Raw genomic sequence first — 18407 nt, 5'->3', positions numbered from 1 at the left:
AACCGCTCACACCCTCTGTTGGTAGTTGGGGGCATGGCAGGGTGGTTTTTCCCCTTTCTTCTTTTTTTCCCAAACATTTTTCATCTTTATCTATTTATTTCAACTAAGTTCATTTATTTATTCTGAGAGAAAGAGGGAGAGAGAGAGAGTAAGTGGGGAGGTGGCAGAGAGAGACAGAGAGAGAGAGAGAGAGAGAGAGAGAGAGAACCCCAGGCAGTCTCCGCACTGTCAGCACAGAGCCAGATGCGGGGTCCGAACCCACGAACCGTGAGACGGTGACCTGAGCCCAAGTGAGACGCTTCACCAACTGAGCTACCCAGGTGCCCCAAACATTTTCCAACTTTAATAAATGTTTGCCAGTCGGTATTTCTAGAGTAGATGGGTTTCTGTAATCTCATTCTGTAAATGAGTAAACCGAGGCTTGGCGAGGCCATGGGGCTTTGGTAAGCCACATGCTCACGCGTGGCAAAGCTTGAGCTAGAACTCAGACCTCCTGATTCCTTTCCCTGCACCCCGGAGGAGTCCTAACCCACAAGCTCCTCAGGCAGATACCCTGTCCCCAGTGCTCTGTCACTGAGATCCCATAACAGTTCTCCGCGACCAGTGTTGTTATTCTTCTCCGTGTTGGAGAGGAGGAGACCGAGGTACAAGGAGGTCAAACAACTGTTCTGATCACGCGGATAGTGTGGGGAAACCAGGATTTGAACCCAGGCATCGTGGCCCCAGAGCGCAGCCCTTAACCACTGCACGCTATGCAAGTAGGCGGTGTTTCTGGAACACGTCTGTCTCTGGGCTGCGCGTGCAGTGTCTGCCTGTGCAAACCGTCTTCCCTCCCTGCGTCTAAACGTGCCTGTTTACCATCGTGGCCCCAGAGAGAGCTGGAAGAACAGACTGGGGGCGGGGGCGGGGAGGCGCTGACCTCCGGCTTCCCTCACTGAACCCCATTCTGTGGCTTTTCCTCCTTCATCCACTTCCGTGCCTCCCACATATGTGCAGCACGCCTATGGACACACACACAGGCTCACAGAGTGGGGCACGGGTGAAGAGCCTGTGGCCCAGGTGAGGGTGTCCCCAGCCAAGGACACGCAGATGTGCCTACTTTCAGGAGGCTCACCGATCACCACCCCTCAGATACAGGGTGAAGGATGACACCCCACGTCGGGGGCCCCCTTGCCAAAGTCGGTATTATGTGCATTGTCTAGGGGCCAGGGAGAAAGGGAGTGAGGGACAAGGAGAGAGAGAGTGGGCGAGAGACGGACCGAGGCAGGGACAGGGACGTAGAGACAAAAGCACACACAGACATGAGAGGACAGGGGGGCAGAGCTGGAGGACAGACAAGAGGAAGAGAGAGCATGAATGTCCAGCGGAGGGAAGGCAAGAGGAAGGAGAGCCCCCAGCCAGGCATGAGGAGCAGTGGAGGGGGTGGGGGGTGAAGGGCAGAGTGGGAAAGGCAGGCATGAGTGGGGTCTGTTGGTGCAGAAGTGTGGAGAGGTCACAGACACGCAGATTCGAGGCATGGAAAGGCGGGGGCAGTGGCGACACGAGGTGGAGAGAACTCGGGAACTGAGGCAGGTAGCGGGGGAGAGAGACTGGGAAGACAATGGAAAAGAGATAGGAAGGGAGAACTGGGGACCAGGAGAATTGTATAGAGGGAAAGGGCCGAAGCGATGCGCTGGAACCACCGAGAAAAAGAGCAGTCCCTGTCCTCAAGCAGCTCCTCCTCCTCCAGGAAGCCCAACACACAAACAGGAAATGACAAAACAATGCGAAAGTGCAGAAGGAAGCTCTGGGAATATGGAAAGTGGCACAGAGGCTGGCATCTGAGCCATCACAGTCCTGGTCATAGTCCAGGGAGGCTCCCTGGAGGAGGCAGCATCGGAGGAAAGAAAGAGGAAGACTCCGATGGGCGCTGAGGGGGGAGCGATGGGCAAGCGTGTCACGGAGACAGGAAGCCTAGGGATTAAAGGGGCTGGGGTGTGCCTTGGAGGGCCCTGTTGGGGCTTCATCCTGAAGGCATCAGGGAGCCCCTGATGGATTTCAAGGAGGCAGGTCTGTGTGTGTTTCCTCAGGGAAGCCTGAGCTGCTGGGTAGAGAATGATTGGTGGGCACAAGATAGGAGGCAGGAGGATCAGTCAGGGAGGCCCAAGCAAAATAAATGGCTGCACTCGGCAGTGGTAGTGGAGATGGAGAGGAGGGGAAGGATTTGAGGGGCAGTGAGGTCTGCGGGGCCTGTCGACCGAGCACCCAAGGGCAGGCGGGATGTGCCTGTAGGTCAGCGGATGGCATGAACGAGGCGGCCAGTGAGCACAGGAGGAACACCCCCTTCCTCTGGGGCTCCATGGCTTTGGAAATTCCCCTCCATTCCCTGCTACGGTGCAGCAGGTCTGGGATGTGTCCCCACGTCCATGGGCAAGGACCAAGCCCTTCTCACTCCATACGGTGGCACCCAACATGGCGCCCGGGCAAATGAACACGCTAGTCAGGGCAGAGCCTGACTTTGAGAGACCCAGCGCCTCACTCTGGGTGCCGGGACCGGAGCCAAGGGGTTACTAAGGCAGAAGCTAAAGGCGACGTCTTATTGGATTGGTTGAGCCGTTACCCAGCATGTCCCATGTGTCAGCCATGCCTTGTGATTAGAAAGAGAGAACACATGGTCAGAGCCCATCCAAAGAGGACAAATCTACTGAGTTCTGGCCATTATGACACAGTTTGGATCAGGCCACTGTGGAGGTCGTGTCAGGAGAGCCACCTAGAGGAGGTGCCATTTGAGCTGGGCTTTGAAAGATGAATAGGAGTCTGCCAGGCAGAGAAAGCGGGGTAGAGGCATCCGAGGCCAAGGAGAGAGCATAGTCTAAAGCATCGAGGCGCCAAAGTGTCTAGGGGAGACAAGAGCTGCTGTCATGCACTCTCATTTACTCCCTAGTTTGCAGGGCATTCCCTCAGTTTCCCTCGGCTCCCATCGCAGCTCCGTGCCTGGTCCCAGAGATCACCTTCCCATTAGACCACCTGCACCCAACTCCTTTTTCAGGCTCTGCTTTCGGGAGACTCCAAACTAAGATGGGCTGCGGGGTGGGAGACCTGGGGCAGGAGGTATCGTGGTATAGACAACTGCACTACAGAAAACGCATTTCTGAGTATCTTCTCTGGGCCAAACCCTTGATTTGGCAAGTGGATGCAGAGTTCTTTGAGAGGGTCCTCACGCTCCCAGACCTCCGTCCTGACTGGGGAGATGAGACAAGAGGGGTGAGCCACCAGCACGTGAGGGATCAGGAACGTTTTCTGTCTGCCTTTGGAGCGCGTCACATGGCTTGTGGGCAGCAGATTGATGTTCCTAATTACATTTGGCTCAAGCTGATATTAAGTATTTGTCTCATTCCCAGAGCCCACAATGCCGGCGGATGGCGGGGAAGGTGCCAAGAGGGATGCTGGGTAGCTGAGGCTAACAATCTGGGATTTTAAATATCCATGAGAGATAAAAGTGGACAAGTCACAGCCATGGGGGAAGGGTGGCTGGTGTTCTTGAGTACCTTTAATGGCTTCCAAGAAGGACTGGAGGGGCCCTGGAAAAGGTCCTGAGGTCCATCTTCCTGTCTTGAAGGCTGACCTACCCAAGACCATGGAGACAGGGAATGCAACCCATTTCTGATGCTGGATAGCTAGATGACAGAGCTGTTTTTGTGGATCTAATTTAAATTTCTTCTAATGCAGGTCAAAGGTTTATTTTGCTTGATTCGTTGTTAATGGCATTACAGATTCACCAAGCACCAACTGTTTGCGGGGGGGGGGGTTACTCAGTAAGAGGACATGCCTTCGTGCTCAGGACACTTGTCAGCTCACCGTCTCGACTGACGGCAAGCTCATGAAAACAAGACTAGGCACTCAGACCCAAAGGCAACAGGGGGAGTATGGGGGCTGGGGGCTGGAGTTGCCAAGGGTACAGCTTCAAGCAATGTGGCCAAAGGCATGAAGTCCCACATGGAAATAGGAAGGGTGTGCACAGAGGAGCATCTGCTCCCCAAGAGAACTGGTAAGTCATTCCAACTCCTCACCTGTGGAACCAGGACTAAGAGCTGTCCTTCCACGTCCTAGGACAAGTGTGAAGCTCAAACAAGGAAGCAGGTATGACTACACCCCAGAAGCCACCGAGCCAAGGCACAAGGCTGTGCCTGATCTAAAAAGACTTCTGGGGGCATCTGGGTGGCTCAGGTGGTTAAGCAGGGGTTCTTGATTTCAGCTTAGATCGTGATCTCAGGGTTTGTGAGAGCTGTGCTGTCAGCGCGGAGCCTGCTTGGGATTCTCTCTCTCTCTCTCTCTCTCTCTCTCTCTCTCTCTCTCTCCCTCTGCCCCTTTCCTGCTCAGGCGCTCGCTCTCTGTCTCTCTCAAAAATAAATAACCATTTAAAAAATTAAAAAAGAAAAAACTTCTGTTCAAGTCCTATCTCCGTCACTGTGTAATCTTGGGCAGGTCCTCTCCCCTCTCTTGAGTCTGTTCACTCAACCAAATGAAGATGATAATTCCTTCCTCATACTCTTGCATGTAGGATTACAGGAGGAAATGAAAATAAAAATAGCAGGGCGATCCACAAAGCGCTCTCTACAGGTGCTGATTACTCTATTATTGTTGTAGTCTACTCGGTGGGCTCCTTGGAGGCAGGCAGCCGATCTCCCCTGTTCTGCCAGCACCTGCCACGGAGCAGGTGCCCCTACGCCACTTGGTCCACTGGGTCCTAGTTCATTACTTGCTACAATCGCGGTGGAGCTGGAAGCCAGCACTTCCGGGCTTGCAGAGGGAGAGGGGTGCGCGAAGATCCCTCCCGCCTCCGCCTCCGCCTCCGTGTCCACTAACCCCTCCTCTCCGGAGTCTCAGCGGTTCAGTATCTGCCAAACCTGTTCTGCTCAGGTGCTCGGGAGGGGGGCCTCCCTTCCAGTGGTTGTCCCTGAAGTCCATCAGCAGCTCCAGGGCATGGTGTGACCCAGGTCAGGATGAGTGTACCACACAGGTCGCGCCTATGTTCCCCCAGAGCAGCGCTGCACCCAAGCGTGGACTCACCTAGGGCAGGGTTCGTCCAACCTCGAGAAGACAGCTTTTGTAACATGGGGTTCCGTGGAGACCTCGTGGCGACGCGGAAAGAGCGGGCGCCAGGAGAAGCGCCTGGAGCCAAGTATGGCCGTGTGCCCTTGTCTAAGTCACTTCCCAGTCTGGTCCTGAGTTTCCTCCTCTGTGAAACTGGCTGCAATTCCCTCTGGGCTGGCCAATCGCTGCGGGACTTAGGTTCAAAAGACTGCTAGCGCGGCCCCCTCCTGCGACCCTGTGCGGGTCCGGCGAGGCCTGCGGCCGCCACGCCCCTCTCCGCTGCCGCGCGGCACTCTCGGCCGGGGCGGACGTCGCCAACCTCCAGGGGGCGAGCCCGCGGGCTTCTCGGCCCACGCGGCGCCTCGGTCGTCTGGCGTGTGACTTCAGCAGCGTCCCCGGGCCAACGGGGCCCTCGAGCGCCGGGGTGGCCGCGCGCGCCAGCAGCCAGCAGGTGCCAGGGCCCGGCCTCTCCCGGACGCGTGGCGTCCGCGGGCGCGAAGGGGTTAAGGCCGCGGGGCCGGGGCGCCAGGCCCGGGCTCCGGGAGCGGCGGTGCCCGGCGGCGGGCTAGCGAGCCCCAGGCGCAGGGCAGGGCAGCGGGCGGGCGTGCGCTTCCTCCTCCTCCTCTTCCTCCTCCTCCTCCTCCTCTTCGTCGTCCTCCTCCTCCCTCCGCCTCCTCCTTTGTAGCGAGTTCCCGGCCCCTCTTCCTCCCCCCGCCCCCCAGCCTGGGCCCTCTCCCCCTCTCCCTTTCTTCCTGCCTCGCCTTCCTGCGGCGAAGGAGGCTCATCTATTATAAATGCACATTCGGGGCTGACATCAGCGGCGAGCGGCGGGCGAGCGCCGACGAGCGGTCCCTGCGCGCTGCCCGCCCGGAGCGCGGCCCCAGGCTCAGCGGAGCCGCCCGCGGGGCGCGGGGAGCGGGGAGCGCGCCCAGAGCTGCCCGCGCCGCGCCGGACCGCTTCCCGCCGCCGCCTCGGGCCCGCGGTGGACCCCGGCCGCCGCCCCCGCACGCCGCGCCCGCGCCCCCGCACCGCCCCGGAGTTTCTGCATGACTGTCACAAAGGTAAGCGCCGCTCGCCCGCCCTGCGCCCGGGACCCGCCGGCGCCTGCAGCCCCCGGCCTCGGCTGCTGGGGGCGCGGGGGTGTGGGCGTGGGGAGGGGGGCACTGGTGCCGGGAAGGTGCGGCGCGCGCCTCCTCTGCTTCCCCGGTCCCTCCAGTCGTTCCGGGCCCCAGGGACTGCGGAGGGAAGGGGGTTGGATGCCGCTTTAGCAGCCGCGGTGGTTGGGACGACATCTCTCCGCACCGGCCCACCCGCGACTGCATTTTTAACCCTGCTTAGGATGCTGCATTTTTAACCCCTGGAGAGCAGTGTTAGGCGGCTGCGTGGTGTCCCCCATTGGAGCGCGCCACGGGGAGCGTCGCTGGCAGGACAGTGGGTGTGGGAACGGGTTTGTCGTCCTGGGGAAGGCCATCCGAGGGGTAAGCCCACCCCACCTGCTGGCCTCTGCCGCCCATCCCGTGAACTCTGGCCCCACTCCAGAGTTACTCAGTGGAGAAGGCGCTCCCCAGCCCCGGGAGTTGCTACCAGGGATAGGACAGGTTCTGTGGCGACTGGCTTAAAGAGGGAACGTGACAGGGAAGGGAGAGATGCGCATTCTGGCAGTTCCCATATTGGAGGAGAGTTCTTGGACTCTGGCACTGGGCCCAGGTTCATTGGAGAGACTTCGGGGCCTCCCTGGTATGGAAAGCTGACCAGGGTGGTAGAAAGTGCCCGGGATTAGGAGACCTGAGGAGACCTGAGTTCACTCCCCGGATCACCCCCAAACCCTGTGGATGACCTTGGCTGGGCCCTTCTGCTTTGGGCCTCAGTTTCCTCTTGTGGAATATGAGGACGATAATGTGGATCCTGGGGCTGGTGACAGACAGTGGAAGAACCAAGAAGAAGATCCAGGGTGTGAACCCACACTTCTCAGAGCGCTCCTTCAGGTAAGGAGCTCACAGCCTGGCCTTGGCATTCGGTCCGGCAATCCACACACCCAAGGCCAGATTCCAGTAGCTGCCCACCTGGCTGTCAGAATCGGAGAGTCGGAGGCCAACATGGAGAGGGCAGCTTACTCGTGGTCAGAGTAGTGGACCAGATGGAGGGTCAGCTGTGGAGGTGATGGGAGGGGTGGTCCTGGCTCCTTCTGATAAGCCAGGGGCTACCACTGCCCCCATGAAATCTGCCTGCCATAAGACAGCATGTCTGTTCAGGGTCTTTGAGCTCAGTGCCCAAATTGTCTCTTAGGAACACTGCGGGAAGATGTGCCTGGGGCTGAGGGTCTGCTTTGGCTAGACCTACTTTGGCAGGGCTGGCTGGGAAGGATTATTATCATTAAGGTTATTAACGCCGAAGACGCAAGCAGGCCGAGGCAGAAGAGTAACGGATGGGCCTGGATGAGAGATAAAGGATACGAGATTTGTAATAATAGCACTCACATCTGACTCAATGCCTCCCCTACGCCTCTTTATGTGCATGAGCTCAGGTAGTCTTCCTTCCCAGGAGGCCTGCAAGGAAGGAATGTTCAGCCCCCTTTAAGAGAGGAAGAAGCAGAGGCTCAGAGAGGTCAAGTGACTTGCCTAAGGTCACACAGCGAGTAAGTAGCAGAACTGGGGTTTGCCTTCAGATGCGTCTCAATCTATGGCCTGTGATCTTTCCATCGCTCTACACTGTTGAGTACCCTGGAGACTGGGTTATTCCCATGGAAGGGGGTCAGTCGTTGGAGGCTCAGGCCCTGGGGTGGAGACGCCATGAAGGAGGGTAGTTGTCTGCTAAATTCATTGGCAGGCCAAGCCTCTCGGTATCTAGTGATTATTCACTAATGCCCTCCCCTTTCCCCCACCCCCCGCCAAACCCTTCTGCATGTTTCTCCTGTTCTAACCAATGTGGCATCGGTTTAAGCCAGCTCAGAGGATTAAATAAAATCCCCACTTTAACCCTATCTTCTCTCCCCTTGGCCAGCCCTTCACAGACCGGAAGTGTTCATGTGGGGAGGGCTACAAGAACAGGAGAAATGCAGGAGAGGGGTCCGGGGGCAGTCCTGCTGCCTGAGAGCCTGCCGGAAGAGGCTCCGCCATGATTTCCAGAAGAGCCACAGTGCCCTGGGAGTCTGAAGCCTGGCCTCTAGTCCTCAGTCACCCACACACAGGCTGTGTGATCTTGGGCCAGTCACTCCCATCTCTAAGCCTGTGTTTTCCCATCTGTGAGATGCAGCAGTGAGTTTCATTGATGTCTTGGGTCCCTTCTGCTGGGCCTTGGTACCGCTTCGGTGAGGAAGTCCGCTCTGATGGAGACTGGGGGGCTCTCTGTTCTGGGGAGGGAAGGGGAGGGGTGGGTCTAGTTATAAGCCAGATATGAAGAAGAATCCTGAAGGGGGTCTGGAAGGTGGAATCACTGCTTACCAACTGGAGTGACAGGCAGGGGAGGAATGGATTAGAGGGCGAGACCCCAGCCCTTGCCGAACCTCCTCGAGCCAAAGGTCCTCCCTCTCTGGCGAGCCTCGGCTGCCTCCCCCTTGGAGTCCTTGGGGCCAGGGTTAGGTGTGGATTGCAGCAGTTCTTATTAGCTCAGAGGGCCTGGAAAGTGCACAAGAGGAAACCAGATGACGAGCTGCTAGAACTTCAGTAGGACTTCCTGAGAGCAGGTGGGCCTCCGTTTTCCATTTACCATCCCCCCTCCCACACGTAGCCCAGCCGCCTTCGCCTTTGCGGTGAGGTCCAGCCGCTGAAGTGGCACATAGATCCTGGGCGGTTCTGGAGGGACCCCTGCCCTAAATGGCACTAGAGCTAAAGAGCCCTGCGGATCTCTGGAGGGTGGCCTTCTCGCCCGATGGCATGATTCCTGGTTGTGACGTTTTTTCAGCTCTATCTTATTGTGTGTAGTTTCGTAAGCTGTCTTAGCTTCTTTATGTAACGAGGAGGAAAAGGAAGAAGAAAAGAAGGGATGCGGCTTCCCAGACCAGAACCATCCACGGGAGTAAGGTCCTTCCTGCCCCCAGTCTCAGTCCAGTATCTGTCCAGAGGGCAAGTCAGTGGTGAGGGAACGAAGGCCGCTTTCCCAGGAGCAGGATGATTTTGTTCTTTGCGTTCTCGCGCCTGCTCTTCATACTTTTTCTGTCTCTGTGCCATTTCAGTCATATGTCAGTGCTTCTCTGGTTCTAAATTGGCTTCTAAACTGCCATCAACTAGAAGAACAGAACAAAATACATTAGAATTGTGTGTAGAGCACAAGTCAACAGGCTATAAGAAAAGTCTGCACGGGCGCCTGGGTGGCTCCGTCGGTTAAAGCGTCTGACATCGGCTCAGGTCGTGATCTCGCGGTTCATGAGTTCGAGCCCCACATCGGGCTCTGTGCTGACAGCTCAGAGCCCGGAAGCTGCTTCGGATTCTGTGTCTCCCTCTCTCTCTGCCCCTCCCCCACCCGTGCCGTGTGTCTCTCTCTGTCTCACAAAAACAAATAAACATTAAAATTTTTTTTTTTTTAAAGAAGTCTGCCAGCTGTCATGCAGGACTTTGCAAACCCCTTTTGTTGCTTCTAGGGCCTTTGGAGTGATTTCTTGGCTTTTGTCTGGATGTGACCAGACTGGACCCTGGGGCTCGGAGGTAAGGAAGGTGATGACTTATAGTGACTGGGCTGCCTTGTTCCCAGGTGCGACTTGTTGGGTTAGACGCCAGTGAGCTCGGTGCTTTCTGCGTTCCCACGGTCGGCTCAGGGGGTCAGCAGTCCAAGAACAAAGTGCCCTGAGGAGCAGGAGTGCCTGACGCACCTCAGAAGGTCTTAGGAGAAGGAGTGAGTGCAAGGAGAAGACTCCAGATGCCAGCATCCCCCTCTAAGCAGCCAATTCCAGGTTCACAAGTGTTATCAGCAGTCACACCATGGCCCCTCGTTCCGTAGGTCACCCCTTCTCTCTTCTGTGCCTGTCCCAGCAGAGCACGGCTCAGGGAGGGGAGCCCATGGCTCCTCCTGAACGCAGTGGGACTGAGGACAGGGTTGCCTTGCCCAGGTAGTTACTAACAGGCCTTCATTTGGCAAGGTCATGTGTCTCTCGGGCCCCGAAGAGTGGCCCCAAGTCATCCAAATCTCTCCCTTGACAAATAGGGGAACTGAGACCCAGGGAGCAAATTATAACTTGCCTAAAGCAAGTGCTTTTCCCACCCGGCTGCCCTGCAAGGGGGCCCCCAGGCAGCCTGAGTGGGGACAGGGCCCCACTCCAGTCACCCTACTGCATCGTCCTGGCCTGGATGCTGGTGTCTGAGATTCCCTCTGCTGGGCAGCCACCCCCCTTGCTGAAAACTCCTCAGGGGTCAAGGTGTACGGGAGCCCTTGCTACACCCAGGGTCAGGATGGGGAGGAAGAGATACAAAGCCCTCTGCCTCCGACTCCTGGACCCAGGATCTAGCCTACCCAGGAGATGCCTGGACTCCCAGACATTCCACTTCCCAGCACTTCTTTCCTGTCTGGCCCTTACTGGGAGAAGAAATGAGAGAGCAAGCCTGTCACAGAGCCAGCTCAAAGGCGGAGACATTACCCGCACAGACCCAGCTCCCAGAAACCTGGGGGTGGCGTGGGGCTTCTGCTTCTCTGTTCCGTGTACCCATTATACCTCCTCCCTCCACTCAGTTCTTCTTCCAGAGCCCTGGCATTCTCATGCTGAAGGTCTGTGGCTAACATTCACGCATTCGTATCTGAGCTCCTATTCTGGGCCAGGCCCCGTGTGAGGCATTAAGGTCACAGAATGCCTGAGCCACAGGCCCTGCTGTCCAGAACCTTGGAGAAGATGGGTGGGGAAGGAGATGTGCCAAAGTCCTGAGTTAGGAGTCTCAGCGTCCAGCGGGCACAAGCCAGGAGAGGTCGGTCGTCTGCATACTTTAAGTGTTCATAACTTCAGGATCTTTCCTTCCTTACTGTCTTTCCCTCCAGGCAATGCAGCTCACTCTCAGAAGAGCTCTGATGAGTTACTTTCTTCCCATATGTGCCCAGATGCCCCGTGTTCTCTTGCCTGGGGCATTGCCACCTTAGCACCTGTGGCAGCCCGCAGAGGCATCTGGGATGCGTTGTGGGGCTCCCCAGGGCCCCAGAAGCCCCCTGGCTAGCTGGCCGTGTGGAGTCAGACTAGACTTGAGCTTGGCCGGTCTGGGAGTGTGGACACTGGCTAGACCAACGGCCTGGCAGCATCGGTCCCTGGCAGCTCGGAGATGGAGTGAGTTTTTCCATTTCTCTCCCAGGTTGGCTAGCCTGGAGCAGACATGGCCTCAGCCACCGCCGGCTCCTGGCACCGGGGCGGCCCAGATTCTGATTTGGATATGCTAGCCACAGAATTTGTCTGGTGTCCAGGAGATGAGAGAATGTGCAAATTCCCTCTGTGCCCAGCCCCCTCTCCTTCCGGCTTCTCCTGATCAGCTTGTTCTGTTCCCCTTCCTTTCCCTGCCTGGGGACCCTGCAGGCTCAGGCCCAGCCCCCCCCGAGTAGCCTGGAGCCTGGGAAGCTTAGAGCAGCTGGCACGGAGCAGGCCCTGCCAGGCAAGGACAGATGCAAATCCAGTGGCTTCCACATGAAAAGAAGCTGTTTAGAATGAGCCTCTCCTTTGTGGGCCTGGAGTGTGGAACCAGCTGCAGAGAAGGCACAAGTCCGTGGGGTGGGGACAATGGAGGAGGAGCCGTCACCCGCCTTTCTTTGCCCTCTCCCTCCCCCTCCCCCAGGAGGCCCCTGGAGGGGCCTTCCTAATTGGTTTCTGGCTGGCACCCTCCTTCCAATTAATTAACACAGCAACGGGAGGCACCCGGGTCTGCTCAGGACAGTCCCACTTACAGAAAACAAACATGGGCTACTGCACTGAATCCCTCCGAGGGTCCCAGGGTGAGGAGGGTTCCCCCTATTTACAGATGAATAAATAGAGTCTCCGAGTGAAAACATGGCCACACCCAAATCACAGAGCTAATGTGGGTCAGAGCTGGGATGCACACCCAGGTCTTCTGACTTTGAGCCAGAACCTTCACAATCCAATCACTCATGGTCCACATCCTATGAAGATTAATCACCGTCCTCACAAGAATAACAGTTATTAAGCAGGCATTGGGCACACTTGATCGCGTTGACTCTGTGCAACCATGAGGTTGATTCTAGATCTGATGAGGTTGATTCTAGATCTGATCCCATTCTCCAGAAGATTCAGACGATCCCATTCTCCAGAAGAGGAAATTGAGGCTCAGTGAGCATAAGTGAATTGCTCAAGGTTGCAGGTTTCGCGGGTGGGGGAGTGGGTGGGGATCCGTACCCGGCCATCTAAGTTCCAGGATTGTATTCTGTCCCCCACCCCCACCCCGTGGCAAAGGGCTCCTGTCTGGGCATCTGGGGCCCTGGCACCAAGGTGTGCTTGACAAGTGCTGCTTGCCTTGGGGGTGACATCTGTGGATGTGGTCTGTTTAGGCTTTCCTGTGGCCTTTGCTGGAGCTGGGAACCGCGTAAATAATTTGGGGGGAAAAAATGTAAGCTGAGCGAGTGAGGAGGAAGGTATCCTGCACGTGGCATCCGACATCAGACGGGGCCTCTTAGGCAAGGTGGCCAGCCCAGGGGGAGAACAAGTGTGATAGAGGCAGGGCCACCTTCTCCATTTCCACGAAGCTAGCTTTGTGTAGGGAACACACAGGTCTGTGGTCCAGACCTGCAGCCCTTACCCTCTTGAATATGCAAATTCCCTCTGTACCCAGGGTGGGTGGCCCTCTGGAGATGGCCCCTGATTACCAGGGGGCGCTGGTGGCTGAGAATGCCAGCTTTAGAGTCAGACAGATGGCCCTGTATCATTTCCTTGCTGTTTGCTCTTGGGCAAGTTGCCTAACCTCTCTGAACATCTGTTTCCCCATCCATTAATTGGGATTGATAATAGTAGCACTTAAAAGGATTATTATAAAGATTAAATGAGCTGATCCGTGTGAAGCACTTACCACATGCCTGGCAGTTAGTGTTAGCTATTAACGTCGGGTAGACAGAAAATTAAACACGCTTACAATGAGTGTCCTGGGGCTTATGAGATGAGAAGTACAGGGAACTCTGGGAATAACAGCAGAGGGCCTGACCTAGTCAGAGGGGCGGGAAGGTGACTTTTAAGCTGATTCATGAAGGATGAGTAGGAGGTAGCCGGTGAGAGGGAGGAGCTGAGGAGTGGGTAACGGAAGTAAAGGCACAGGCAGATGCCGGGAGTCAGATCACTCGCCAGGAATGCTCCCCACATGCCAGCATTGTTGGTGAGAACTCAGCACATGGATGGGTTCCTTTTATGCTCAGAGTGACTTTATGGTGTAGGTTACGGTCATCCCCACATCAGGAATGAGGAAACAGGCACAGAGAGGCCAAGTAAGCTGCAGAAAGTTGCCCAGCCAGGCAGATTAGAGGCTGGTCCAGACGTGGGCCTCTGGACTCCCTCATTCTTTTTCTCCTCCTCTCTGTGGCTTCCTGATCTCGGGAGGATGGCTTTTCCGTGGGCCACTTCTTAAAGTCGACCTGGGCAAGGGGGGTACGGAAGTGCCACATTCAGTGGTCCAGCCTCTGCCGCCCCTCAGAGAGCCTCCCTGGTTAGAAGAGCTTTGTTTGGAAGGGCAGGGCCTCTCCTGGCTGGCAGGCAGCTCCAGGGAGGGGTCATTTGTTTTTCCAGAAGGAAACTTTGCTCTGGCAGGAAAATTTCCACCTTATATTTTTACTGGGCCCGATTCTAACCATTTTTATTCTCGAAATCTTTATGATTATCTGGGCTGGCTCTTGGTCTTTAAAATAAAACTGTAGGGACATATACACACACGTATGTATGTATGTATGTATGTGTGTGATGTTTCACAGGGCATGGCGCTCGGGCCACAAGGTGTGAACTTACTGGCCCCTGTGTGAGACAGATGATAACACCCTTGAAGGCTCCAGCTGCCCAGCAGGGGGATATGGGGATGCTCCCTCTGGATGGGTGCTCACACTAATCCCTAGAAACAAGCCCCTGTGCTCGGTGTTCAACTCCAGAGCTGTCTGAGGTCATCTGGTCCAGCCCTCTGCCTCCATGGCACTCCACGCTTTCTAGGAACATGAGGCTGATTCCTAATCTTAATTTAGACCCGTTTAACAAATACTAGTTTCTTGTAGGCAGTTCCCGGGCTGTCGCCGGGTGTTAGGTCCCTGCTTTCAAGAGGCTGACAGTGAAATAAGCAGTAACAACAGCAGAAGGCGCTGACCTTTCTAGGGTGCTTTGTTTATCCCGGGCACACAAAAAGTGTTTCACGTGTATTTACTCATTTAATCTTCCGGTGTTCTTACTGTTCCCCTTCCTGTAGGTGCAGGCACAGAGGCCCAGAGAAGGAAGGGAGGTAACTTACTAAGGTCACCAAGCCGGTTGTGGGGGGTGGGGCGCGTAGCGTGCCTTCCAGGCCTTTCTTACCACTCAGTCTGGCAGGTAGCGGCAGGTAGCGATGACCCTGAGGCCTGTGGCCAGGTCAGGGGATCTGGAGGCAAAAGACTCGGGCTCTGCTCTTGTCTCTGCTCCTCCCTGCGTGACCTTGGGCTAGGCCCTCAACGTCTCTGAGCCTCTGTTTTTCTCATCTGTGAAAAGGAAATTCATTTCTCCACCTCACTAGGGCACGGTAATATGTAAGTAAGGCACTCTCTGTAGATGTCATGAGGGGGGTAGTTTAGTGTCTGTAATTGGCACCTGTCCTGCTCCCTTCCCCCACCAGTGTCCCACCGCTTTGGGAGTTAGGCAGTCCATCCAACAGCTAACCCCCTTCTCCCCTGCTGTTGTCCTGACTGAAAAACTGTTTCACACTGTGTCGGCAGAAAGGACCAGTTCATCTCCCCCAAACAGCTTCTATCTGTTTTAACTGTCAGGCTACTTTGGGGCAGATGAAAAGTTGCTTTTCCCTCTTCCTGTCCTATTTTGGTTGTTTTAATATGCTTGGGACAAATAATCTGGCTATAAAAATTGGATGTCCTGCTTTCGTTTGAAAAGTGAGGCGAATAAAGCCTCTAAACCTTGATCTGCATCCCTGCAGGCCCGAGCTCCCTCTGGAAGGTGGGGGAAGGTTTGTCCCAGAGCACAGTCTTGCCCAGGTCTCTGGGAAGAGAGACCCAGCCCCCACTGGCAAACGGCCTTGACCTTTGCTCCAGATACATCCTGGCACCCCTGAGGCTCAGACCCATTTTTCCTTTGAGTTTATAGAAAGAAAGACCCTCTACTAGCTTGAGGGATTTGCAGTAAACCATTTAAACATCTCGAATATGACTTCAGAACTAACAGCATTACGATCTGGGATCTGGGGGGAATTTCCAGGACAGCTGATGGAAAGAAAGGTGTTGGAGGAAGGGGACAAGAGGATTTAATTCCTGAGTTTTTGGTTTAGCTTCATGAAGAAAATGTTGTTCACACTTGCCCTGCTGACCTCCAGGTGAAAGATCACGTTGCAGGAATGCATGGGGAAATTTGGGATTCCGAGAAATTTGGAATTCTGGGAAAGGGGATTTCTGTGTACCTGAGGGTCCATCTGATAACTTTTTATTATCACAACTGTGTCCTCTAAAGACCCTGGGTCTGCCTTCCTGCCATAGTCATTATAATGAGTGAGAACAAACTCAAGTTGTTATGGACTGAGGCTATTCTGTCAAATTGGCCTTTTCAGGGTCCGGATCTGCATTAATTCCCCTTTTCTGGGAGTTCCTGTGGGGCCCCCGTCTCTACCACATCAGCTGTAGGTAAAGGCCCGATGTGTTCTGTTGTATGGGAATTGTTTTCGGAGCATGAACCTTGACTCCTTGACTTGATTGTGAGCTCTCAGGCCAGAGATGATGTCTGATTTTTTTGGTATCTTTCACAGCACTTGTCAAAGATGTGGTGTAGACTTTGGGGTAGCCGGTGCAAAATACAAGGTTCGGTGGGATTTTGAGGAAGCCCAAACTATTCCCTGTATGTTGCTGCCTGGGCTAAATCCTTACTCCTGTACGTCCGTGGACTGTGAGAGCTGGAAGGAACTCTGAAGAGGTGTAATGGGGTCCCCCATTTTGCAGAGGAGAAAAGTGAGGCCCTGAAAGTTTTACCTAAGGGGGCACAAGTGGCCAAGTAGGGAGTGGGGCTCCCTCTGGTTGATGGCAGGCTCAGGTTGGGTGAGTTTCAGTTCAGTCGGTTTTTCTAGGCCAAGGGCTGATTCAGAAGTAGGGGAAAGTTTTAGAAAGGAGACCCTGAGAACTTCACCTAGATGGCAGGGGGCACCCGAATGGAGAGGCTCAGCTCCCCAGGTAACCAGCAAGGACCACCCTGCCTGGCCGTGGCCATGGCAGAGGCAGTAGGAGTGAGCTCTGAGGCTCCTTCTGCTTGGCCAGGGGGCTGTGATTCCTGAGATCTGGCAGCCAGGGGCCCCACGTTCCAGGCTGCCACCGTGGCCGCCACAGAGGCCCGGGAACCCCACTCTCCCTCCTGGAAGCCAGCCCTCCTGGCACGCTGGGCTGCAGGCAATCTTTCCCTCCTTTGTTTCTCTGAAACCATTAGAAGGGCCTCTGGGTTGGGAGCCTGGGTTGCTAAGAGCTTTCTTCTGGCCAGACCTTATCACTGGCTTGAGAAGTCTCCGGGCAAAGTTTTCCCTGGAACTCTGGCTTGGAGGGAGGGAGCCAGGGAGGGAGAGTGGGCGGAGGAAACAGAGGGGGCTCAGGAGCAGCAAACAAAGCCACCCCTCTGGGGGCCCCTGGAGACCCAGAGTGCTGGACAGCAAGCTCTGTGGGCCTTTGCTTTAGAAAAGAGCAGGAATGATGTCGAGCCTGCCCCCCATTTTGAGCGTGTCGCATCCGTTATCTCATGGACCCCATAATTCTGGTGTTACCCCCCGCTTTACAGAGCGGGAGAACAAGCCTCAGAGAGGGCAGCAGTCGCCCCGGCTTGCACAGTGGGAAAGGGTGGACTGAGACCTGACCCTGACCTCTCTGACTGCACAGCCCCGCGGACATGCAGAAACCTCGGGGCCCCCTGGCCAGATAGTGGGAGCTGACCGTGCTGTGTGATTGCTTTTTTAAGATCACCCTCCCAGCACCGTGCCCAGAACCACTACAGTCTTCAGTTCCTTTGGGCATTTCAGATGTTATTAAAATATAAGTTCCCCCAGGAGGGGTAATACCTTACTTAAGTGGTTATCATTGACTGGGCCCGGCCTGCAGATAGCAAGACCCGAGAATAATGAGACTGGCCACTCGGGAGAGGTTCCCAAGGAGGAGAGTGAGGCGGGAGGGGAGGACCAGTGAGCCAGATTTGCCGGGGGGACTGAGTGTCGAGGGTGGCCATCAGTCCAAGTTCCTCTCCACCCTGACTGCCCCGCTGTCCTGACCGCTGACTACCCTCCCCTTCCCCTAGGCAAATAAAATGAGGCCCTAGATTCGTTCAAAAAATATTTGCTGATGGGGCGCCTAGGTGGCTCGGTCGGTGAAGCATCCGACTCTTGGTTTCGGCTCAGGCCATGATCTCACGGTTCATGAGATCGAGCCCCACATCAGGCTCTGTGCTGATGGCGTGGAGCCTGCTTGGTATTCTCTCTCTCTCTCTCTCTCTCTCTCTCTCTCTCTCTCTCTCGCTCCCTCTCCTTTCCTGGCACTCTCTCGATTTCTCTTTCTCTCAAATAATTAATTAAAAAAAAAAAAGGGAAAAAAAAGTTTCCTGAGCACCTGTGTGCTAGGCCCAAAGCATGCAGCACCCAGCATGAGGGTTACACTCAAGCAGTCCCCTCTGGGGGGAATCCCCGTCTAATGGGAGAGACAGGCCGCCCAGAGGGACACATAGCTGCGGGGATGTGGCAAAGGGAGGCCGGTGAGCTGCGGTGTGGGACGGCAGGGGTGTGTGCACAGAGTTCTGCAGCCAAGGGGACAGGCCGAGGAGGCCAGGGAAAGTTTCTGGAGAAAGGGAAGGTTTCTTCGCTCAGTCTCCGAGGATGAGTAGGCAGAAGCACATGAAGAGGAAGGAAGGGCATTCCAGGGAGAGGGGATGGCATGAACAAAAACATGGACGTGCACACGGGTCTGGCTTATTCCACGAGAGGCAAGAACTGGGTGCGGCTGGGTGGAGAGGGCAGCTTAGCGAGCGCTGGAACAAGGCCCGAGGGGCAGAGGCAGGAGCCAGAGGGAGCTTTGGCTTGAGCCCTGTGGTGGCTCGAGGTGCCCCGGAGGGGTTTTCACGGAGGAGTGAAGTGATCAGACTCGCATTTTGGGTGGTCTGCCCCAGCCTGACCTTAGAGGACATTCCCAAAGCCTGGGCACAGCGAGGTGGGTGTAGGGGTTTCAGGCCCCCAGCCCAG

At 55.8% G+C, this 18407-nt stretch overlaps 1 protein-coding gene across 2 annotated transcripts in view; it reads left to right on the top strand.

Moving 5' to 3' along the window:
- The first annotated feature begins 5472 nt into the window (after nt 1-5472).
- The window catches only part of CORO2B (coronin 2B), a 133593-nt gene continuing 120658 nt past the window's right edge, over nt 5473-18407 (top strand). Inside the window, exon 1 of one of the 2 annotated variants that reach the window (XM_042988521.1) lies at nt 5473-5524. Coding sequence is in view for 1 of the 2 variants with exons in the window: in XM_042988520.1 (XP_042844454.1) it covers nt 6120-6134 (15 nt within the window). In the remaining variant the exon portion in view is untranslated. Of the gene's footprint in view, nt 5525-6059; nt 6135-18407 lie in introns of those variants that run through there. The other variant, XM_042988520.1, reaches the window with a different exon arrangement.

Source organism: Panthera tigris, chromosome B3, assembly GCF_018350195.1.
Source record: "Panthera tigris isolate Pti1 chromosome B3, P.tigris_Pti1_mat1.1, whole genome shotgun sequence".
In the NCBI taxonomy this organism is placed as follows: domain Eukaryota; kingdom Metazoa; phylum Chordata; class Mammalia; order Carnivora; family Felidae; genus Panthera; species Panthera tigris.
The sequence above is the reverse complement of the archived record's forward strand: the minus strand, read 5'-3'. Positions and strand labels throughout refer to the sequence as shown.